At 47.3% G+C, this 24986-nt stretch overlaps 1 protein-coding gene across 1 annotated transcript in view; it reads left to right on the top strand.

Moving 5' to 3' along the window:
* The first annotated feature begins 135 nt into the window (after positions 1-135).
* HEBP2 (heme binding protein 2) overlaps positions 136-24986 on the top strand; it is a 30955-nt gene continuing 6104 nt past the window's right edge. The window contains exons 1-4 of the mRNA XM_078647055.1: positions 136-529; positions 884-971; positions 23816-23951; positions 24498-24678. Of these exons, the coding sequence (XP_078503181.1) occupies positions 387-529; positions 884-971; positions 23816-23951; positions 24498-24678 (548 nt within the window). The 5' untranslated portion in view covers positions 136-386. The remainder of the gene's footprint in view (positions 530-883; positions 972-23815; positions 23952-24497; positions 24679-24986) is intronic.

Here is a 24986-nt window from a genome sequence, read left to right on the forward strand (position 1 = left end):
GCTGCGTGCGCGTAACAGCCTCTTGTCCGCTCTGCCTAGTCCTTGAAAGTAAAACGCGTGAAACGATTACAAAAGACTCGCTCTGCGACTGCAGGCCTTTGGCCTGCAATCGCAGGGCGAGACCTAAAAATGGGCCGCGGCCTTACGTAAAGTGTCCCCGGCCCACATGGTTGCTGACCATGCAGAGATAGAATGCACATGCTGCACAAAACGAGCACTGCTCCCCTCAGGTGTGCGCGCCCAGCTGAGCTCCCCGGCTCGTGTTACCTGAGACCTGCCACGATTCGCAGCATCCTCGGTTGCCATGGCGCCGGTCCTTTGTCCAGCCCAAGACAATCCTCCATGGAACTTATGAAAGCACCCGAGCAACCAGTTGAAGGCAGCAGATGACTGGTCGAGGACGCCAGCAAAATATGTGTTATGAAACCTCTGGTTACACAAGCTGGAGCGAGCACAAGAGAAACCGGCCGCCTTCGACATACTACCACTCACGTCACCACAGCGCGGCAACACCCTCAACTCCTCTCGGGTTCGTATGTTTCTTATATTAAATATATCAGTGTGTGCTTGTGTACATAGGTGGCTTTGAGTTACTTCCTGTGTTAAACGAAAAAAACGAGATAGCGCATTGATTGTGCTGACATATTTGCCTTTTATTTTCTCATTATTTTTTTTTCCGTCTAAGGACTGTTGAAACTTTTCCATTCAGCTACTGTTTCTGTTTGTGCGAGTAGTCATTGAGTTAAAACTCTAAAGCTCAAAGTATGGCTGAGGTTGTGTTCCGTAAAAAGCTCAAAAACCTGTTGAAACATTTGAACTTTATGTGAAAACAGTATGCAGATATCCTTCCTAAAAATGTGGCTTTCCTTGAATACTTGAACAGAACCTTTGCCAGGATGCTGAAAACAGTGAAACAAGCTCTGTTCTCAACGGATCTGCAGATGCCCAAATGGTACCCAGTGCCTAGTGAGGTATGCTGTTTATTTATATTCCATTATGAAGTAGTTGTGCAGGGAACATTGAGGGAATGACGTGCAAAGGATTGGAAGGTTCTACTTCGGTCGAAAAAATACCATATTCCTGGTCTTCAAAAAAGAATATGAAATTAAACAAATTATTAAATCTACTCGATTTTACGTGTGATTTGGTTAAGTGACCCCTACAAGAGAGAAACATTTCACTGGAAGTATCTGCGCCTGAAATTTGATTATTTTGAATGTATTTTATGGTTTTCTAAAACAGCATTTCTGCAAGTGCGGACTACATAGCAGCAAACATGGTACATAAAAGCATCACAGTTCTCTTAAATTTCATTAACTGTTTCATAACACCTCCCAGGAAGGACTGTATTATGCTTTGGGAATTTGTATAGTGCACTGTCTGCCATTAGTATGAACTTATAGCTTGTCTGCTGCTGGAGGGCGCCTGTTGTATCCATTTAATGGGGTCACATTAAACTCCTTAATTTGAAACCACGTCAGTGCTTCTGAGTTTTATCCTGCTCTTTGCAAACCGGAGTGTGAGTCTTCCTGTGATATTATGTTGATAATATGTTCTGGGTACTGCGTTCTGGTCCATCTTTGGTAGGCCTCGGTGTCATGTTCAGCTGTCTCTCAGGCAAGTAGCTTTCCCTTTGTGGCGCAGTTAGAAGTAGGCTAGTTCTAGTGTGGCAGGCTGAATAGGTAGGTGTCTGTGTTGAGTGCAACACGATATACCGTGAACCGGCATTGTGTTGGCGCTGTGTTGGATGTACATGGGATCTTGTTTCTAAGTATTCACTGTTGGGTGTGTGTGATTGTCTATCAGAGTGTTTGGATTTCTCCTGTCACTTTTTTTGTTCTCTTTATTGGGTGATTTCAGCATACACAACAACAAGGACTGTGGTCCGATTACAAAAGAGCAGACATCAGTGAGTCAACGCGAGTGCAAAGGAGATATACCACAAAGAGTGTTCGACCAGAGGCCCACTCATCTGCTCCACACCTAGACAAGAAGTGATGAGTTCCACTGTGAAGCAGTTATTGACCATGAATAGGGTTCCCTTCGGTAAATCATAATCAGCTCCTAGGCTCTGATAATTGGTTTGATTGATCATTGGGCTCCAAATTAGCCACACATTCCCTGAGCTGGCCCCAGTAATCTTGTGGTCTCGGTGTTCATGGTAGAGTTTATGCATATAGCTCAGCAGTTTCTCACATATGATCATGTCTTTCAGCCAGGGCTTAAATTTGGATATGCCTTTACCTTCCCATGTCATTGCCATACTGCGGCGACCCAGCAGAGTCGCCATCGCGAGGATCTTCCTATTAGGTTAAGGGGGACTTCTTCACATAACCTAGCAATGCCCTCGTCGGGTGACTGTTACCACTGAATCTACCATGACATCCAAGGCCTGCAGCATCAGAGACCAAAATGCATTATTGCTGAACAGCCCCATGCTAAGGAAACAAAATCCATTCATGAGGCTGAGCATCGGCTGCAGCTCGGGTCCTTTGAGAGACCATGCTTGACCATGCTTGACCATGCTATCAGGGGAGTGGTATGCCTGATGAAGCTATCTGTAATGTAGTAGCCTAAGTTATCCATTGGAGGAGATCTATTTGGTCTGTATGCTGCAGAATGCCCATTGGTTGCCTGTAACTTTTATGCCTAGATCTGACGACCACTGCAGTCAGGCCTTCTGCTCTGGTTTGGAGGTGGCCTCGAGACAATGTGATACTGGGGAAACTAAGCAGTGTGGTAATTGTATTTGGATTTATATAGTGCTTACTACCCCATACGAAGTGCTGAAGTGCTTTATGGCAAGTAGCATACTGCTCCAAAACCCAAGGTTAGTGGCTAATCTAGTGGTTATTTTTGGTTAATGCAATTCATTTATGTGCTCTCAAGAAAAATTGCATGCATTTACTTCAGTTACTTTGTGATATTTCAATACCAGGTTGGTGTAGTCGTTAGTGGGGGCGATATGATTTCAGGCGAATGGTTGGTGAGATAGATCGGCTGGTGGAGATTAGACAATAGGGATAGGGTTTCAAAGAGGAGAGATTGTGATCTGTAAAATGAGGGATCATCCAATTGCAGCATTTCCAATCAGAAGGGTTGAGGCAGGCAGGCAGGCAGGCAGGCATGAGACTGAGAGGAGGCAACACTCAGAAATAGAAGTTATACAGAGAATGGAAGGTAAGAAAAGGGTCACTGAAGAAAGAAAGAATCAAGCGGGAGTAAATCGAGGTCAATTTTCCATGCAGGATTAAGTAGTATAGTGGGAGGAGGCTTACTGAGTTAGCAAGCAATAGGAGAATGTACGCTGTAAAAATAGAAATAACGTTATGCACAGTGCTCCATATCCGGGGCAGAGATGGAGGTCAGTTGTTGTGTTATATATCTGGATGCGGTAACAGAAAGCTCAGAAAGGCATCAACATACCAGTCGAGTGGTACGTAATGGGAATTACAGAAACTGGTTACATGTTAACGCCACACCCTTAATTACAGACCATGCCCCTTTTAGAGACCACCCCACTTTTTTTGCTTCCATTTAAAGCCCTGATCCTAGCAGTTAACACTTACGTGCCCGTAGGTGCAAAGTGGCCCCAACGTCACGTTCACCACTCTGAGCTAGGAGTAGCTGTTTATCCAAAAGCACATTGTATTCTAAAAACTTGTAGTTTTGCATTAACTGGGGCTGAAAGATCCCAGCATAGAAAGTGATGTCTGCTGAAAAGCCCAGACTGGCTGCATGTTTCATGCCCGATCTGGAGTCACCAAACAGCAAGACTTTCTGTCAGATCTGGCTTTCCTTTCTTTAGCCACTTGCAAGGCATTTTCAAATTATCCTTTAAAATCGGGTGCTGGGACTTCCAGCCCCATACTTGCAAAGTAGTCTGGGCTGAAAAGCAGGCAGACATGCATGTGCCAAGCAAGACACTGAGCTGGCAATTCACCTGCGATTCGCACTAAACCAGGTCAATAGAAACATAACAAGACTACAACGCCCATAATGCACTAGGTTACCAAAAGACATCACAGAACTGCTCAATGTGTGTGCCAACATGGAGTGTTGGTGATTTCCCTACAGGTAATGGACCCCCGGGGTAACAGTGGGTAACACACTTCCAGCCAGCCCACCCTTTCTGCAGCAGCTATCTGCAAGTCTGGCCAGCACCCATATTTGCCAACTGTCCCGTTTTTGCAGGGACAGTCCCTGCAAGTTGGAGACTGTCACGGGTAATGTTGTTGCAGACAGTGTTCCTCGTTATTACACACAGGTACACAAACGAGAACTTCCCATCTGCAGCAGCCCTGTGCTGCAAAGTGCCCTGTATTTTTTTTTCAAATGTTGGCAACTATGCAGCCCCGAAGGTCCAGCCTCAGCCAGGAGCAGCTGTGACAAAGGAGCCCTGTGGCCCAAAGGGGTCACTTTCACCCCCAGGTAGTGGCCTGCGCGGGGCTACAGCCGTAGACGACGTCCAGGCGGAGACCTGGTCCCTGTGTCCACAGTGGCGACGGCGTTGACGGGAGCCTGGGCCCGGCGCCGGGGCTCAGTGCTCTGGAAAATGAAGCTGTGTGACTCTGGACCACAGATTGCCACATGCTGAGAGAGTGCTGGCAGAGAAGAAATACCATGCACCAGTTAGTGATACCAGGACTTCAACAAACCTGTCATCTGAAAAATGTAAGGTGTGGACAACCAGATTGTCTATGTTTCGAGAAGAACTAGTCTGTAGCTGACATCCCCGTCCAAATCAGCTTATTTGGTTAGTTCTGTGCAATCAATAGTAAAGTGTCCTACCAATGTGTGCTGCTACTGCCCCGTTGACATTAGACAGTCTTTCAAGGAATACTGTCCCAATATAATAAAGCAGACCCTCACAGTTTGTCAGAAGAGTCAATTACACATATTAAGAGCTCTGTCAGAGGCATCAGTGTTGTCCATTACGAGAATTCCAGCCTTGCTAAAAGGTGGCCCTTTTGTTACATTAGCAATACTCCGTCAGAGAATCCATAATACCCTGTTAACAGGATAGCAGCCATCGACTTGGATAAACTTTCTAGAATCTCTGAGGGCTGAGAAAATCCCAAGAACTTCTGGAAGAGGGACACTGCTGCGAGTCATCTGCTTATTTTGGAGGAGAGTTTGAGAGTTGGATTGAGTAAAACCCAAGCAACAAGCTCCCCATGACTGCTATCTATGTTGCCATCTGTGGACCTCCTCTGGCACTGTTGTGACCTACCTTTGGTTGTGGGCAGCACACAACCTGAAGCATAAACTCTGCTGATTGGACCAATTGAAATAACTTGTGTGGTGGGACATAACAATGGAGGGCTGCCTCCAATGACCGTGGCATGCAGTGGTGGTGCCTGTGAACGGATTTCTGGAACTTCATCATTAGGACTAAGACAGGCACTGTGACATTGTTCACTGAGGGGAGAGACAAGTGACCTCAAAGGTATGCTAACTGAGAGATTTGGCTTTGACTGAGAACATCCATAGCAAAGGCAATATCTATTTTCAACCATCATAACACTTCTCCGTACTGAGCCAAAGGCCAATGTATAATATACTGCACAAGATAAGACGGCCACATAACATAAGGAAGGTACTGCTCTCAACAGTGCTCTAATAACCACACTCTTCTAGATTTTGGGCAGTGGTCCTTTTTCCTCATTGTGTGATAAGATTTAAATACTTTCTTTTCTCTGGGTCAAAGCAGTCCCTGGATGGTGATGTATTACTTGCCTCTCCATGATTATTCAGTGCTGAGTCTCTAACCCCACACCACCACCCTGACTAAGCCTTGAGCTGCTCGACTATGCCACTTTTAGGTCCTCCTTATTAGTGGCCCAGTAATTAATTTGATGTTCTAATCGCACCAAAACCTGCATGTTCTGATAATTACTGGGCATTTTTCCCTCTTAAATATCAGCCAATATTTACACAACTCATAATTTTGATATATATATATAGATATATATATATATATATATATATGTGGTAACATTAGTTACCACGCTTACCACAACTAACTAGGATATTCACAATGAAGACCTTAAAGCAAAGGTGGAGCTGACATTGGAGAGCCGTGAAGGCCAGGTAGAACAGAAGAGAACTGAGTGGGGAGTATGTGTCCCAGGGACTCTGACTGCTATAACTGTGGTGAAGTGGGAAGAGATACCCCCCTCTCGACAAGGGCACTTTTTTAGACTATTTTATGGTTCAGATCTATTTTATTGACTTTGTAAAAAGAGAACATAGAAAACGCTCACCTACATTCGAAGACCAGTAAGGGCAACACAAGGAGGGGTGGGAGAGGGGTTTGAGACCAACAAGTCAATTTGTCAAAGGAGGGCTGGGGGAGTGGGAGAGCCTGATGGAATGTATATAGTCTCATGGTGGGATGTAAATGGTGGTGCACCAGCCAGGGCAGCTGCTGCTTGGTTGTTCCGCTGTATTCACTATAGGTGTTAGTATGATTATTCAGAGGTATGCCAGATATGAAAGTTCTCGAAAGTTCTGTGATAAGAATTGCATGCACGGGCCCCAGATTGTGTCAAATTGTGATAATTTATTATCTATGAAGGCCGTCATCTTTCCATTCCAAGGAGGCTCCATAGTTTGAGGAGCCAGTTGGCATGAGCCGGCATGGCTTCTGTGCCCCAGTTGGATACAATGGCATGTTTGGCACTGCCCAGTGCTAAAGTGATGCATTTGCCCTTGATGGAGAGGAGGGGGTGGGTCAATGCATTGGAAAGTCCCACTAAGACATAACTAGGAAAGCTGGGGATATCTGTTAAGTACATCTCATTAATATCGGATAGTACAGTCTTCCAGCACCGCATTAGCTTGAAGCAAGGACAGAGGAGGTGGGTCAGGGTGTCTGAGTGGCCACAGTTGCACCAGCAGTCACCTTTGGTATTATGCGTCCACTTGGCCAGCCAGGCTGGGGCATAGTACCAGTAGTGGGTTAGCCTAAGCATATTTAACTGTCCAGATGAGTTCAAGGCTGATGTGCAGGTTCTGTGGAGAATATCGGCCCATTCTCTGGCGGATAGAAAACAATCTAACTCACTTTCCCACCGCTTATGCGCCATATATTTATTAAGGTTGGGGAATGTGTTCGGGAATGTATAAATGCCTGAGAGGAGGCCTTTATCATGAGTGCAAGTGAGGAGCCATTTCTGAAATGTAGTAAGGGATCGGTTACCATGGGGACATATGAATGGATGGGTGACCGAGTATTTAATTGCCATGTAGTGCCCATATCCTCTGGCGGCAGTGCCATAGTCCACTTGGTTGTGTGCAAAGTCCATAAACCTATGTGACCAAAATGGTCCCCTATCTGTGGAATGCTGAGGCTCCTTTGAAACTTGATGTGAAAAGCTATGCTTTGGACAACATGAGGAGTGTTGTAAATTTCGGGATGGTGGGGGTCCCAGGCTTCGTTTCAGTCGAGGCAGTGCTCAAATTGAGGGAGTGCATCTGGGGTTGCTGCCTGTGCAGCCTGAACGGCCAATAAATGGGCCAGGCAGGTATATCAGCTGCCTGTAAGAAATTGCGAAGGTGGAAATGTAATTGGCGGACGGGTCATGGTGATAGTGCAGCCGCAGGATTGGTAGCCTAGATAGTGGGGGCAGCATATCTAGGTGGTGACGGTGAACGAATCCACACTGACACGAAAGAGGAGCAAAGGGACTTACTCCACAGATGGTCTTTCCAGGTTAACCCAAGTGGAAGATTTGGTGAAACGATATGTTTTTGCACAGCCAGACTCAGAAAGGACTTTGCTCGATGCCCTGTATCTTGATGCTGGTGATCTGAGAGTGAAGATACTGGTGTTCGTGCTGAAGGGGGGCGTCGGGCGGAATGGGGTAGGTGAAGAGTTGAGGAGCAGGGCAGCTCCCTTTGGAGACAGGGAGTGAGCGAGGGCTGGTTCCTTTGAAGTGAGGGTTTCCTGTTTTGCCTCTCTGCTTTCCCTCCTTCAACCCCACACGTCTTGGAGCAGAAGACCTGTATGACTAAGAATTGTATTGTTTTTTGTGGTTTCTTAGTTGATATCTATTGTTTTGAAGTTGTATTCTCTTCCCACTCATCTCCTTTTTGGTTCTTCAAATGCGTTGGTATACTCCAGGGACATCCGTGTTGGTCCTGGTGTGATAGTATAAAAAGGATTTAAACCCAAACTGTTTTTACTGGTTTTGCATGTTTACATCATAATCACAGACACGAAAAAGCCCTTGCACACACATTACAAGAAACATCTTTTCAACAGACAGTTCTTGTTTTCTTTTAAAAAGTGAAGAAAACGTATCCATAGTGAAAGATCACACAATTCAAAGGGCTTTAATTGTGTTTTGGAACGGTTAGACGGTTGCCAAAGCTGTGGGGTCATTAAAGGGACCAGTTCAACCGGTCAGTGAAGCAGTAGTTAAATATTGTAGACTTTGCTCCCTCCCTGACATCAGTGCCCCTGAACAAATACTCTTATACTGTCCTGCTGGTCCTACCAGGTTTTAGCCTTCTGGCCAGTGCCTCCACCCCTGGTGACTCGAAGTGTATCTTCTCTTTTCTGTTACTCTTTATCTATTTAATTTTTTTATTTAAATTAGTTTTTATTATATTCTTTTGAAGAAGCATGAACATGGGTAAGGTATAGATAGGGCAGGACCAAAGCATCGCCAAATGTACATCGCCATCACCATCACATGCATTACATATGGAGGCAGCAGAAGAGCGCAACGGTTGTCGCACATAAAAGTGCTACATGCAGCAATGAACAGGCAAATGGTTACAATCAGAAGGCCAAAGGCTTGGTCGTTTCAATGCACAGGAAACAATACTGAGTGTTTGTGGGTTTCATACGCGGGGTTTGCGGCATGTGGTGTCGGCATAGGCGGGAGTCAGTCTCAAAATAATCAACTAAAGAATATATTGAGGAGAAGAAAAAATAAGAAATGAGGGGGGGGGGAGGAAGAACATCAAAACAAACCTGCCCAACTTGGGTCTTCCCAGGCCTCTCCCATCTTCCCCAATCCCTGGTAAGAATCAACAGTGTGTATATACTTCCCATCAATGAGCCCACCATATCCTAATTTATATGAGGGGCCGGCATGGCGCTATCGTCTCGCTAGACTCTAGCAGAGTGTTAGGTTAGGACTCCGTGTCCGGTTCTCCTACCCTCGTAGCACCATCTGTGCAGTCTGAGAGGAATTCATTTTGGAAGTTATGTAGTATAATGTCCCAGTTGGCAGCTATGGGGATCTTACGTAACCCCACAGTGTCTTTGTTGTGTAATGCAGTACTCTCTGCTTTGGTCCACACTAGTAGCAACTGTTACCGGGCTATCAGAGGGGGAGGGTCAGGCAATTTTCAACGTCTTGTGCATAGCTGCCAATGTTTCAGATTGCTATGTGTGACATTTTTAGGATTTCAGTGTAATTATGAGGGACATTTCAACGACTAAGAGTGACACTTTCTCGCGAGCAAAATCAAGCAATGAAAACGATGGAAACATTTAAATATCAGAAATGACACTCATCTGAGCAACCAGAAACTCTAAGAAGATCTTAAAACTGCTCCTAAGTAGCATAAATGGAAGTGAACTAACTGGAGACAGACTGCGTGACTGCAGTTCTCAGTCACAGAGGGCAGACACGCACTACAGCTGCTCAGAAGATGATCACTGATCTGATCATTCATGACTGTGCGGCCTTAAAAAGCAAGTTTTAAATGAAAACGTGCAGTAAGTGCAACTAGGCGGTTATACTGTCACTCAGTCTCACAGCAGGCTGGATCAAGTCAATGTCTTTGAAAGGCTGCTCCACTCACCAGGGATGGACACCAGGCTATACAGCCCAGCATCTGCTCTCACAATAAACACGGAGGGCAAGAGAAGGGTTCAGCGCTTGCATCCCCCCATGCCGGGTGGTGGTGAAAGGCTCTTGGAGAGGAGACTGCTGAGGCTAGGGTTGCCATCTAGCTTGTTTTCTACCAGCATCACCAGTATTTTGATGTCTCGGTTAGTACAAAAACAAGGAAACTCATTAAAAGACGGTATTTTTTATCCATTATCCTAACATACTTCAAACAGCAAATATAAATAGAAAAAGCAATTTTAAATGTGTTCTAAGCTACGTAAAAAATGAATGTAAATTATTTGGAAACAAAGGCAAAAAAGGAATATTACAAATAAAAATATATGGTTTTGTTTAGTATCATATGTCAGACAACAACTGCCCAGTATTTCTTTCATGGCAAGGAGGCAATCCTAGCTCAGGCAAGGCCACTAAAAATACAATAGTCATATTGGGTATACTCAAGCCTGCCCTGTGCCATGGCGGAGGAGAGGCTAGTTGACCTGTCTCCCTGTGCCACAGGCTGGCAAATGAGATGGAGGGGCAGTGGTGAAATTAAAGACAAGCAACTTGAGTGCAGTTTTCCATATTTAATTGTAAATTAACTGCATGGGGTTTTGGGAGAATTCTGTTCTGACTGCTGTCGACGGCATTTCATCAATAATGAACAATTAAATAATACGTCGCAGTTATGCGTCTTCAAGGAGGACAGTGTGAGTGTGACAAGAAACAGCGTACTAAATGGCAAGCAGGCTTAGAACTTACTGTCTCTAAGAGTCAGAGTCCAGGCTGGCTAGGTAAAGTTGTGGTCAGGCCGGCCGGCAGGCGCGGCCCGCATTGCCTCCGCGTGAGTGAGCTGCTGTCCTCCATTCAGAGCAAGCTTGGTCTGGGGGCAGTAGTGAGCCGCATCGTCGCACAGCACTCTGCAGCGCCCCAGGGCGCCTCTCAGACCCCATGCTGAGTGATGCAGCCAGGGCTACCAACGCTGGTATTAATGAGCTGCGCAGGGTACTAGTGAGTTATTCACACACAATGACTGCTCACCAGCGCCCGGCACAACTCCACGAGTCTCCGCAGCTTCCTGATTCCGGCCTGGACTTCCTTCCAGACCAGAAGACGTGAGGTCACATCCCCATGCTGCGCCAGCTAGTACTTAACCACTGCTGAGGGCAGGCCCCGCCCGGGGTCTAGGTATTGGACACAGGACTGCCTCGGCCGGGTCATTGTCATGCCACGCTATGGGCGGGAATTTCATTGCAGCCAGAGCAGGGTTATTAAGCTACATTGTAGCCGGCTGCAGCAGTGAACATTAACTGTTAGTGATCCTGTGATGGTGGAAGCTCCCGGCCGGCAAGTCTGCAGGGAACAAAGGCGCACAGGTGTAGCCAGTTTCAGCGCTGGTACAGCAAAGTGAGTAGTGGCATTAAAATGCGTGACAACGCATTTCAGTGCGGTGATGCGGAACACCACACTGAAATACGTTAGTGTCACACCTGATGCGTGATACTTGGCAGCCCTGCTTGTGACTAAACTTACCTACCAAGAATCCCAACTCAAGAAAGCGGGAAGTGACCTTCTGTCTCTTGTTTCTGTGAAAGAGACCCACGATGCATGTCTCCCATTTGTGTAATTCTACACAACCTGGGCAGGCAGTCAACCGGGTCGTCACATGTCTCCAGGAATTGTCGAGATGTGGACAAGCCCACAACACGTGCAGGAGGTTGGCATCTAGGGAATGACATCTGGGGCAGTGGGCATTGGCTCGTTGAAAGGATCTGTTAAACTTATCAGGCGTGAGGTAGGCCCTTTGGATTATGTAATATTGGATAAGTCGGAAGCGAGCGTTCTTGGGGGATACGGACGGGCTCTCTCTCTGTTACTCATTATAAGTAAACCTATGGTTGAGTCGTGTTATTGCTGCTTTTTATTTTAATAATAAACAGAAGTGTGTAAGAACTATACAAATCTATCCCTAATTTTCTTAACACTGTTCAGACGTGTCATCAATAATTAATAAGAAAATGACATAACTACTCTCCTGTAATAGGTTATTACAGCTGATTTCTGGCCGAACTGCACAATGCCTGCTGTCAAAGCATGAAGGCCCTGTGAAAGGCAAGCGATAGAGCAGAATTACAACTACTGCTTAAACAATGAAAGTTACAACCAGATTTTATGCACTTTTTTTTTTTTTTTTTTTTTTTTCAAAAACCTTTATTGTACCGTCCAAGTTACACAGCGGAATGCCTACAACCCAACGGGCTGGCCGCTATAACAGTTCAATAGGCAGTACGTAGCATGCAACTTGTCGCGTAGTCACAATTGGCATTGGAAGATAAAGATGGCTATGCCACAATGAAAGGTACAGCGTTATGCAAGTTAAATCAAAGAATATACAGGTTTTTGGGTTTTTTCCTCTCGCGAAGACAACAATTAAACAGATAAAACCAAAACATCGGAATCACAATGCGATCATATGGTGAGTAGTGTTAAGCGTTAACAGCTTCCCCATGGAATGTAGTCCCTTGGTACCTCCCCCCACGCCCGCTGTCCCATCCGGTGCGAGTGGCCCTAAGAATGTGTTCTCAACTGGCCCGTGACCTCACACCACCCCCCTGTCATTCCCCTGTGGCAGTACGCTGTCCAGTGAGTCCCTGGCGACTAGTATGCACCCCTTAACGCTGTTCCGCGGGAGTACTAGCTATCGTCCTCCTCCCCATCAGAGTCTTCCTGTTCCTCCTCTGCTAAGGGCTCACAAATATCCCCTCTGTAGGCATTCCACTTAGTCCAGATTTTGTTCCACTTCCCCGGGCAGGCCCTACTTGAGTAAACTGCCCTCTCCGTTATCATCACCCTGTCCATATTTAAGCACCAATGGTTCTTAGTCGGCACCTCAGCAGCCCCCCATCGCTGTGCAATATCTCGCTTGGCTACCATTAGACCCACCGTTGCCCAGATTTGGCCGTGTCTGGATAGATCGTTAGGTTCCCATACATTAAGTAAACACCGCCGTGGCTCGGGCAACAACGATATCTCCAGTGTCTGTGATATGGTGCGTAGGATCCGTGCCCAATATTCCCTGATCCGGGGGCATTCCCATAAGGTATGAAAAAATGTGCCCTCCTCCCCACAACCGCGAAGACAATAAGGGTGTTGTGATCTGCGTATGCGGTGTAGCATAGTTCTGGTGTAGTAGACCCTGTGCAATATCTTCAGCTGTACAAGTCGCATCCGGGCCGAGATTCCCACCTCTTTAGGCGATGCTACGGCTGCATTCCACTCATGTTCGTCCATTTCACAAGTGTCCCCCTCCCATTTCTCCTTCAGAGACATCAGTGGGTCTGGCAGGTTGTTGAGTAATTTACGATATGTGAGGGACGTCGCCCGTTCGGGCATGAATTCTGTAAGCAAGCGGTCTTCCAGCGGGGAAGATTCCGGTAGTTCTGCGTGAGGAGGTAGGACAGTGAGCAGTGCATGTTTTATCTGCATGTACCTATAGAGTTCCCGTTCGTTCAGGGTGTACAGTTCTCTCAATCTTGTAAAAGGTATCACCTCCCCTCTCTCCCAAAGGTCCCCCACCGTGGAGATCCCTATAGCATCCCATTGGGAAAAGCCCCGGCTATTTCTCATGTTGCCCAAAGCTCGGGAATCCCATAACGGAGTGAGTTTCGTTATTTTCCCCTTCCAGCCCAAAGCCGCTGTCGAGGCATGCCAGAGCGTCACTGTTAGTTTGGTGGGGCCCACTAAATTACGGACTCGGCGTTGGTCATATAACGGGGCCAGCATGGTATCAGTACCCAGTTGTTCCCTGTCGGCCTGAAAGGCTGGGTCAGTTTGGGGGGCGTGGAGCCAGTGGTTGATGGGTTTAAGGTGCGCTGCCCAATAGTACAGTTTCAGGTTGGGCAATGCGATGCCCCCATCGTACCATCCCCTGTGTAACTTGGGCTGTGCAATACGAGCCGGCAAATTACCCCATAAGAGATTGGAGACCAGTGCTGCCACTCTTTGAAAGAATCTGGGAGGTACTTGGTAGGGCGTGTTATCAAGAACATACAAAAATCTGGGTAAGGACATCATTTTATATAATGCGGCCCTGCCCAAAAGCGTTAGTGGGAGTCCCGCCCAGAATTTGACATCTTGTTTGAATCTATCCAAATGGGGATACAAGTTTTTGTCCAGAAATTCAGTGGGGTCTCTAGTCACGTGAATACCCAGGTATTTAAAGGAGGAGCCTGCCACCTTCAAAGGGCAGTCCGCCGCTAGCACGGGGAGCTGTCCCTTCACGACATACAGTTCCGACTTGTTCCAGTTTATCGTGTACCCGGAGACCCTCCCATGATCATCGCAGAGGCGTAGCAGGGCCGGCACCCCCGCATCCGGATCCATGAGATATACCAACATATCGTCGGCATAAAGCGACAAACGATCCTCCTGACCCTCCTTCCAACTTATTCCCTTCAGTAAGGGCGAGGTCCTAATGAGAGTGGCAAGCGGTTCCAAGGATAACGCAAACAGCAATGGCGAGAGGGGGCATCCCTGTCTCGTACCTCTCCCCAAGGAAAATGTTCTCGAAATGTGCCCGTTCGCCACCACCTGAGCAACTGGTTCCGTGTATAGCAGTCTAACCCATGCTATGAAGCTGGGACCAAACCCCAACCGCGACAGTACCTCAAACAAGTAGTTCCATTCCACTAGGTCAAATGCCATCCTGGCATCAAGAGCCAACACCACTGCCGGGGACGGAATGGAATCTGCCCTGGCCAGTACCCCATGCAGCCGACGCAAGTTCAGCGCCGTGTTCCTGTGGGGCATGAATCCGGACTGGTCCGGGTGGACAAGGGACGCAAGATGCGGTAAGAGCCTAGTCGCTAGGAGTTTGGCGAGGATTTTAGCCTCTGCATTAAGCAGTGATATGGGACGATAGGATGAACAGTCCTCAGGTGGTTTCCCTGGCTTGGGGATGGCCACTATCGTCGCCAACCTCTGATCCGGAGGAAGCGTGCCCTTTTCTAGACAGTCCTTATACATTCTTAGCAAATGCACGCTAAGAGTTTCCGGTGCCGCTTGATACCATTCTATGGGTATGCCGTTGGGACCCAGTGCCTTGCCTGATTTCAGAGCCGCTATCGCCATTTGGATTTCGTCAGCGGTAATGTCCGCCTCCAATTCGTCGGACATTTCCGGCGATAGAGTTCGGATCTCAATTGGCGCCAATGCTTCCCTAGCCGTCTCAGGGGCGATCACGGTTGCTGGCGTGTAGACCCCTTCAAAGTAACTTGCGAGCTGATCCACTATATGCCGTGGGTTCGTGTACACCTGTCCCTGACCATCCTTTAATCGTGGGATTCCCTTGGAGTTCCCTTCCCTTTTGTCTAGCCAAGCTAACATTCTCCCAGCCTTGTCCCCTACCTCATACACCCGATCCTGAGTGTCAGTAATCTGTTTCCGTACCTGAATGCGCAAATGATCGCTGTATAGCCGCTGCTGTATGTCAAGTGCATGCGAGGAGGCTGGGGACGGGTGACGTTCGTGTGCTGTCTGCAAGGTTTGCAGTGTCAGTTCCAATTTATCCAACTCTTGTGCCTGTTCCCGTTTATGTCTCGTGATGGAGCTTATGGCTTGACCCCTCAAGACCGCCTTGTAGGCTTCCCAAAGCACCCCCGGTGAGCGCACTGAACCCTCATTCTCAGTAAAGTAATGTGTTGTCGCTCTCTTCAGTGCCTTGCGGACCTGGGGAATCTTTAGGTAGTTGGCGTGTATGGGGTAAATGCGTTTACGGGACCTTTCCTGGGAGGAGAGTGTGAGAGAGATTGGTGAGTGGTCTGAAATACCCCGGGGGTGGATCTCTATTGCGTCCACAAGTCGGAGCGCATCACCCAGGGTGAAAAAGTGATCTATTCTCGTCATACTGCCGTGAACGGCGGAGTGAAACGTGTACTGTTGTAGAGAAGGGTGAAGGAATCTCCACACGTCTGTTAGGCCCATAGCCGTAATGAAACGCTGTAGGCGGGGGGTCCCTGTCGTGTAAGATGATGCCGGGAACCTGTCAAGTTGTGCGTCCACTATGGCATTAAAGTCCCCCCCTAGGATAACCTCACCCTCGGGCAGGGATAGCAGAAAATCACCCAGCCTTGGAAGCTGCACCGAGTGTAGTGCCGGTGGGACATAGACGGATACAATATTAAGAAGCCTACCTTCCCATTGTCCCTGTAGCGCGGCAAAGCAGCCCTGATCGTCTTTCCTGGTTTGTAAAGTGATGAATTGCGAGGCCCTCCGTATCAAAATGCCAGTACCCCTCGACCCAGACGTAAAACTCGAATGCACCACCATTTTGTATCCCTTCCTATCCATCGCTTTGGTAGCCCCCCCCGTCAGGTGTGTTTCCTGCAGCAGCGCTATGGTGGGTCTCTGTCATTTAATTGCGGTTAACACCAGACCCCGCTTCACCTTGTCCCCCAGCCCCCGCACGTTCCAAGACAGTAACCTCAGGGATGAGTGCTGAGACTCCGAGGCTACGCCTTCTGCCTCAGGGATCTGGCTCCCAGCCATTTGGGGGTGTGAGTTCTAATGCGTGACAGAGGGAGTGGGAGTCTCGGGCGTGTGATACGTGTACCTGCAGTAGGACGTAGGAGGGGTTCGGCCAAGGGGGCCAGTCGTCATTCATCCCACCAAGCATCTGAAAATTAAGGTGAAAGCAACGCTTTTGTGTTGACCATACATGTGAATTCCTAACTGTAACAAAACACCCCCACCCCTGTTCCCCCCTCCCTGCACCCCTGCCTAACGGACTTACAACTGCCCGCCCCCCCAACTGAGCAGAGTGCTTAAACCTCCCCTTAACCAGTGTACTTGCGTGTGGGGGGAGAGTGTCTCCCCGATCAGGCGGCATCCCCGCGTGCTTCCGGGGTCCACCCGCGTCAGAGTCTGCTCGCGGCTATCGCATATATCAACCATTGTTCAGCAAGTAAAGCAATTCCAGGACCATGAGAGCAAGTCATTCTATTCCGCCTTTGCCGGTACGGCCGCGGGGCGGGGAGCCTCCCGCACCCCCCCGGCCCGATGTTTGGGAACCAGTTCCATTGTCGTCTCCCTGGCTGTTGTTGGACCGTTGTCGTCTCTTCGAGCGGTCGTCCGTGCGCCAACCCTCAAGCCAGTCGCGAGCCGCCTCCGGGGAATCAAAAAACCACACTTTCTTGTCTGCCACTACTCGCAGTCGGGCCGGGAAGAGCATCGAGTAGGGCAGCTCCTTTTCTCTCAGCGTCTTTTTAACCTCAAGGAACGTTCTTCTCTTTCTGGACACTTCGGCCGTATAGTCTGGAAAGAAGGCAATCCGTGAGTTCTGGATCTGAATTGCAGGTGCCACTCTCGCCGCCTGCAGGATGGCATCGCGGTCTCTGAAGTTGAACAGCCTTGCAAGGATTGGTCTCGGCGGTCCTCCAGGTTTAGGCTTTCCTCCCGGGACCCTATGTGCCCTTTCCACCGAAAAGAAGTTGGAGAGACCCTTCGGCTGGAGTCTGGTGTTGATCAGGTCTTCCACATAGAGGTCAAGAGCGCCCGTGTCTTCCGATTCCGGCACGCCTAGGATTCGGACGTTGTTGCGTCGTGAGCGCCCTTCTTGATCATCCAGTTTGTCTCTAAGGAATTTGTTGTCTGTTTGTAGCCTTTCTACCACTGTTTGCAGTTCGGACACGTCTTCCACTAAGGATTTAGTGACTACCTCCACTTGCTTGACCCTTTCGTTGATTTTCTGAAGGTCCGCCCTTATCAATGTGACATCCGTGGCCGTGGCCCCCACCGTGACTTGAACCTGGGCCAGCGCTGCCATTACATCTTCAAGTGTGATTTTTTTGGCGCTCTCTGTGTCCATCGTCTTCCCTGTGGATTTGCGCTGTTCCTGAGGAGGTGTCTGTTGTTCGTATGCGAATCTGTTCAATTTTGCTTGCGCTGCCGTGAGTTTGGGCCCTCTGTTGGACATGGCCTTTCCTCCGTGGGCGGTGCGTTCCCCCACCGATATGGTAAGGCAGGGCCGGTAAAGAGATGAGTCCTGCAGCGATGGGTCCGCGACCAACACCCGGTCCCAGTGTCCCTCGTTCCGGTCTCTACAAATGTGGCCGTCCCAGGTGGCAATCGGAGGGCACGCAGTGTAGCTCGCTAATGGAAGGCCAACCTGAGTGCAGGCAGTCGTGCGGTCTACCACATTTGCGCCCGATGAGATGGCTGCCGGGAAGGCAAGGTGAGTCCCCTCCGCTATAGTGTCACCAATGCCAGGTCAAATAAGGGGCCACACTTCCCACCGCCACGTGCGGTAGCAAAGGCTGCTGTCCGGCGCTTTTCTCCGCTGTATCCCCGACTCCCCAGGTGCGCCCGTGGGCAGTTGTGCGCTGTGGAGCGATGGGGGAGGGGGGAGGGCTGCGTAGGACTCACCGACGTCTCCGCTGCCGGCCGCCGCTCACTGGGATGAGGCCACCCTTCTCCCTTCGTTAGCCGGTGCGGTGCCTCCGACCGTTGTGTGGATGGTGGGGCCTGCAGCTCCAAGGGGGCCCGACCCTCAATATGGTGGCTGCCGTCCCCCGGGTGTCCGCCCCGTCGCTCTGGACCTGCCGCGCCGGGGCTGTGGGTGAGTTTACCTCCGCCGGGCTCCGCAAGTCGCCTCACCAAGTCCTGGGGGTTGTATTGTAGGTCCGGTCGTCGACAGGCAGAACGACCGCGGGTCCGGCACTTCCGCCCCGTCCCAGCCGCCGATGGTCAACTTCCGCCCGGGCTCCAGCCGCACTCCACACCGCAGCTTTCTGGAGGACAGCAGGCCCCTCCTCCCCTCCGCTCCGTTAGCCGGCGCAAGGCGATCGCCTGTCCTTTCCGTCTCTGGAACGCTCCGGTGTGCGCCGCAAGGGCTCTAGACACGGTCCGCCCCTTCAGACACCAATATTATTCGGATTAAGATAGCGGATTAATGCGGGATGCCGCCTTCCCACGGGAGCCTCTCTAAGCTGCGGCCGCCATCGTTGGCTGCTAGCCACGCCCCCCGATTTTATGCACTTTTAATCTATTTCCCACGTAAATTATTCAGTAATTAGTGGATGAGATGGCATTTATAGCAGCATGTTTTATTATAACTCTGCTGGAGTACATAACAGATGGAATCTATCTGCATGTTGCTACACATTCTGAACTACATATGCTGGTAAAATTGATCTATTAAATGGCTAAGAATGCATTTTACAACCACTTTTATACTGCATATTGGTGTGTTTGTGTTCACAGTATAGATTCCACATTTATTCCACTGCAGCCATAGAACCTCCTTCCATAGTTTTCATATGGAAAGTGGTACTACAGTTGCAGATACACAAACTATGGACTACACTTGGTGAATATTTATCAGGATACATTTAAGGTTTATACAGTTGAGAAAGTGTATTATTTATTCAGGGCTGAAAATTCTTAAAGCCTTATAAAAAAAAAAGCCCTCAATGATGTAACTGGATATAACAGTGTTGACTCAAATAGCAGAATTTATATTCTTGTTTTGTTCCCTTTTTTCTGCTATAATTCTGAATTCAACTTCACCTCTCTAAACTTCTCTATGACTTTGAGTATACTTTCAATATATAAAAAGAGGCACTTTATCTCATATATCTCCATCTTTCCCAGATAAAATTGTTCATTGTGGGGCTGTCTATCTGTGGGTGGGTGCGTTACTGGCTTTTGTGGCTTCCTGTCAGCATTCCTTGGTGGATGTACAGCAAACTAGATAGTGTGAGGTGAGTGTTTCTAAATTCTGCAGTCCCCTTGTTTATGCTACTGAAAACCAGTTATTCATTGGTTTATCTGCAACAATTGAAACGGACTCAGTCCTTTCTGGTCAATTCCCCAGAAACAGATAGTGAGTGGTTCTGTAGGGAGGGCTGGCATCTCCCACTTCTTGACTGTGTAGTTCACACCTCCCGACCTCACTATCGATAAGTGTTCCCTTGCCTTATACGTAGAATACCTCAAAGACAACCTTTGAGACAGTCCCCAACAATACACCTTTTACATGAGTTGTCTAGTATGCAAACTCAAACAGCAGGCCTTTCTTTTGCAAATGAACCTTAGATCAAGAGACTTCAGGTTGCTAATGATGCATTTTATGTTTTGAAAATGGCCGCCACCACACTTTTGTTTTCACAGTCGATAGCTGGCCTCAGACCATATGCTGGTCATCCTAGCATTGGCAGATGAGGGGAGGGGTTTGTGTCTGTGTCCAGCAAAAGGGAAGGGCTAGAGTGGAGGTTGGTATAATTGCATATTTGACTGTGCCCCAATTTGTTCCAGTCACCCCTGTGCTACAGCTGGGCCATTTTTGAGAATAGGATTGTGCTCTTTGCCACGCATCAACACCAAGATTGGCCCTTCGCTATTGGTCTTAGGCTGCTGGCTCACTTTATAGCTGCCAACTTCAAAATACCACAGTTTGTCTGACTCCAGTGCAGGCAGCAGTGTGCATTATTGGGTGCTAACCTTCTACAAGGGCGCCGGGGTGATGTTACTCCATGGGTTTCTGGTTGCCGTGGAAGTGTACAACACTTACAGGAAAGAGGCACTGTATAATGGTTGGCTTTCTTCAAAAAGTTGAGGGTAACTTTGACTGGCTAGTTGGCCTGGCCTCATATGCCACTGTTTCCGAATGAGCGCGGGAGCTGTAAGTCAGTTTGGAGTTTATCTTTTGAAGAAGCTGTCTGCTGCCATGCAGACAACAAAGGGGACCAGAGGCAGGGTAACTTGGCTGTCTTCCATGAACAAGTCTGGCATATACCTCCAAACAGAGAAATAGACTTGATGCTTGTGAGACCTGAAAGCAGTTGTTACTGTTTTCAAAACCCTCGCAGGCGAGCACAAGGAAATACACATCAAAACGATACAAACACAACAGGTCCTGCTGATTGTCAACACGCCCTTGCCCAGTGTACTAAAGTAACGTTTGCTATTTTACTGCATATACTTAGCTTTTATACATTTACAACACATGCCTTATTTGTTCTATAAAAAGATGTAACTCCCCTAGGACTTTTGTTGTACACTATCCATCTGCCAGCTGAACCAAACGCTGGTATGCTTTGACTGTTTAATCGGGAAACATCCTTTACGACGCCATTTTTACCACGCAGTGCCTTTTACAACGCAGGCTTTACAACGCAAGTCATTACAACGAATTGCGCTGGGGGCGCTCTAGGATAGGTAATAGTTTAATTTACTATCCAACACCTTCCCTACTATCCACGGGGACTGGAGTTGGAATAGTAAATTAAACTATTCACTATCCAGCACCCCCCAACGCAAGTCGTTGTAACAACTTGCGTTGTAAATCCTGCGTTGTAAAGGCATGCGTAGTAAAAGCATGCGTTGTAACAACGTACATCCGTTTAATCTTGCAATCCCTTGAAAGTCGTTGCCTACAATGGACGTTCTTGGCAATTCAGTGAACTTGCATAATGTCTGGCTCCTGTGGTTCAAGACACAATGGCCGTACTTGCTCCAAGCTCTTCCTTGTTGCCTTTAAGTCACATAGGCCAGCATACGCCTGGCTTTACAGGTCTGAACAAACTTGTTCCTTTTTTTTGCACTGTTTTAAAAAGAAACAAGTTATCATCTATTTTCTTTGGGTGTTTTTTCTGTCTTCTTTAAGATAGTTTAGACCATGTAAATGATGTGAAAAATAGTCAGTTCACCTATATGATATGAACAATTTACATTTGTAATATGCTATTCCATTTTGATCTCTGCCTTACGTCATAGGCATTCTCCAAGAGACTGAACATGTAACTATGGAAATTCTTTATTGTATGTAAACAAGGAAGAAAAGTCTAGTCTATTTTTGGAAGCAAGATGCCTATCTCCAGCTAACCACTGATATGTTAAATGGTTACATTAATAAAGGGATGGACGCAGTTGTTATTTTCTATGAATTAAAATGCAAACCTTTGCTATAGTTTCAAAGCTCTTTCCTCCATTGCCGAGTTCTCAGTGGTAGTCCTTGAACATTTTTATATATAAGCGTCATCCTGTGTTTAAAAGTGCTATATACTATCGCCCATATTTAATATGCTTGATAATCTCTTTCCATCATCTCAAGAATCTGATATAAGAAAGAACAATTTATTGTGTTACTGGTTCTCGTGCACCTTGTCCTTGTTGTTATGTTATATATATTTGCAAAGCGCACTATCAGGAGGGTTTCCTGGTGCTAAGCTGTTGTGAGTCTAATCAAACGTAGGGCCTACAGGGAATACTCTAAAAGCCAGGCCTTTAGCTTCTTGTGGCATTCAAGAAGTGAGGAAGCAGAGGCTCTTATGTGTAGCGAAATGTCATTCTACACTTTAGAAGTGATGTAGGAGAAGGCTCGCTTACCTTATCTGGTTTTCCATATGCGTAGGATGTGTACAAATAGGAGTCCGGAAAAGTGAAGGTGTCTGGAAAGTTTGTGAAAGCAGAATAAATTGTTGATGTATGCTGGGCCAGTGTCAATTAGTACCTTGAAAGTGTGGGTGAGGAGTCTGAATTGTGCTCATTTGCATATTTGGTAGCCCCTGGCTCACCTTCAGGAGTGGGAAGTTGAGGGTAAAATTGGCCTCTGAGTTCTGAATAGTCTGCAGCCTTCTCCTGAGTTTTTGTTGTTTCCTTCATTGAGGGTGTTCAAGTATGCAAGCTCGCTTGAGACTAAGGTGTGCATGATAGTTTTCCAGGTGCTGATTGGGAGCCTTTTGAAAAGTTTTCTCAGCATATTCGGGGCATGAGGCGGTGATGGTGTTGACTTGGGCGGTCATGTCGAGTTTGATGACAATCCCAAGGTCCCTGATGTGGGTGGTAGTGGTGGGTGTTGGTCCTAGCTTTGTTGGCCACCAGGTGGAGTCCTACTGTGAAATCCTCTTCCCAAAGATGACAATTTTGGTCTTGCTGGTGTTCAGCTTTATACAATTGTCTTCGCCCAGTGGGTGATTTCCGTCATGAAGGCATTGAACTTAATCTAGGTACTGGGCGTCTTGTTCGTCAGGAGGAGAATTTGCTTCTTGTAGTCAGAGACGAAAGTATGTTCAAGTTACAAGAGTGGATGATGCTGCCTACAGGAATTATGTATGCATTGAAGAGGATCAGGCTCACTGAGGATGCTTGCAAAACTCAGTTGATGAAGTAACAGGTCTCCGAGGTGTACGGTTCCAACCTTCCTGACCGGGTCCGGAAGGAGCACGTCCATCGAAGTGCATGTCCTTGGATTCTAATGTGGTGTAGGAGTTGTATGAGACTGGGGTGGAAGACCATGTCAAATTCTGTGGAGAGGTCCAGGAGGACGAAGGCCACTGTGTCTTCTTCGTCCAGAGTCATGCGGGTGTTATCCATGGTGACACTGAGGGTAGTTTCCTTGCTGTGGTTGGGTCTGAAATGAGGCTTAGTGATTCCAAATAGTTGGTGGTCGTTCAGGTATTCAATGAGGCTTTTGTTGATGATTTTTTCTAAGACCAAGGCCGGTAATGGTAGCAGGGAGATCATTCAGTAGTTGGCGAGCATTTAAGGGTCCACTGAGAGTTTTTTCACCAATGGGAGGTCAGTTGTGTGCTTCCAGGCATCTGTGAATGTGTCTTTGTACCCTGAACCTGACATTTTAGTGCTCTTGTCCGAGTGCTGACTAAGCTATGCCACGTAACCTTGATTATCTACCACTATGAACGCCCTTCCTTGAGTAGGCTAACTCTCAGTTAAGATCACCCACTAAAGAGTGCATAGATTAATTTCTGCGGTTGTTAACTTCCACATGCTCACAAATGATGTCTTGAAATGTGAAAGTTGTATGTTGTCATTGGAAACAGTACAGCTGGACGGTGCTGAAGATAAGATTCTGAGCTATGGGTACTTCATTAAAACACAATACAAGGACCCTATTTTAAAATATCGACTCCAATGTTAACGTATGTTTCTGTATGCACCTTTAGGCTACAGATTATGAAATCCGCCAATATGAGCCTGCCAAGTGGGTGAGCACATCTGTGCCTGCCACTGAATGGGATCCGGCCATCACCACCGGTTTCATGAGGCTCTTCGGATACATTCAAGGCAACAATGAGAAGAGTAAGTGTGGTGCCTCCCTCTAGCTGAGGTAATACTGTGTTCCTAGTACTCTGTAGGTGTAACATTACATTAGTATTTTGATGCAAGGTGCTGCTCATTTTCTAATGGTGACAGTCGTCTGCTGTTTTGTGTTGGGCTGGCTATACGTATGGGTTTTTCAGAAAGATATCTAATTAAACAATGCTCGGACTGTCAATGGCACGTCTTCTCATCTTTCAATAAAAATACCACTCTTACTTAGGCTCCCCTCCACATTTGTTTAGCATATTTTTTTTACCCGAGATTGGCAGGTTTGTACAGATAAATTACACTTTCTACACTGCCCTCTTTCATATGCATTTATATATTAAGGTATCTCAGTTTTCTTTGGTATATGGTCGGTTTCTGGTTGTCATGTTGACAAACCACTAACTTCCTAAAGGCATATTTATGTGTATATGTATATTATATGTATATGGGTATGATTGCTTTGAATAAGAGCATGTTTATTTATTTTTTTAAATATCTAATGTATTGATCTTTGTGTATATTCAATCTTTTCTGCAGAGGCGAAGATCGAGATGACGGCTCCAGTCACCTGCTTTGTAAATCCTGGTGCTGGCCCGGCTTGCGAGTCTAGCATCACCGTTTCTTTTTTCATTCCCCCTGAATTTCAGAATGATCCACCAAAGCCAACAGAATCTAATGTATTCATTGAAAACCGATCAGCACTTACAGTATGTGTAAGGTACGACTAAAAATACAGGCTCTTTTGATACCTGCTTGTTGGATGGTGTGGATGTATGATGTATATGGTGTTTGGACAGAATGAACTTAGCCTTATGCAGTAGAACTCTGCAAATGGGCAAAGGCAAGGATACAGTCAAGAAGAGATTTGATGGGCAGCTGGTTTGTGTTCTGTAAAGAGATGCGCCTTCAATTTCTTCCTGAACTGGAGCAAGTTTGGGTTGGGCCTTATGGACATGGGGATGTTGTTTCAGGAAGAAGGCAGTGTTGAAACAAGCATTGGGCACAGTGAGGGAGAAGCAACAGAAT

The sequence above is a fragment of the Lissotriton helveticus genome, chromosome 6 (assembly GCF_964261635.1).
Source record: "Lissotriton helveticus chromosome 6, aLisHel1.1, whole genome shotgun sequence".
NCBI lineage: Eukaryota > Metazoa > Chordata > Amphibia > Caudata > Salamandridae > Lissotriton > Lissotriton helveticus.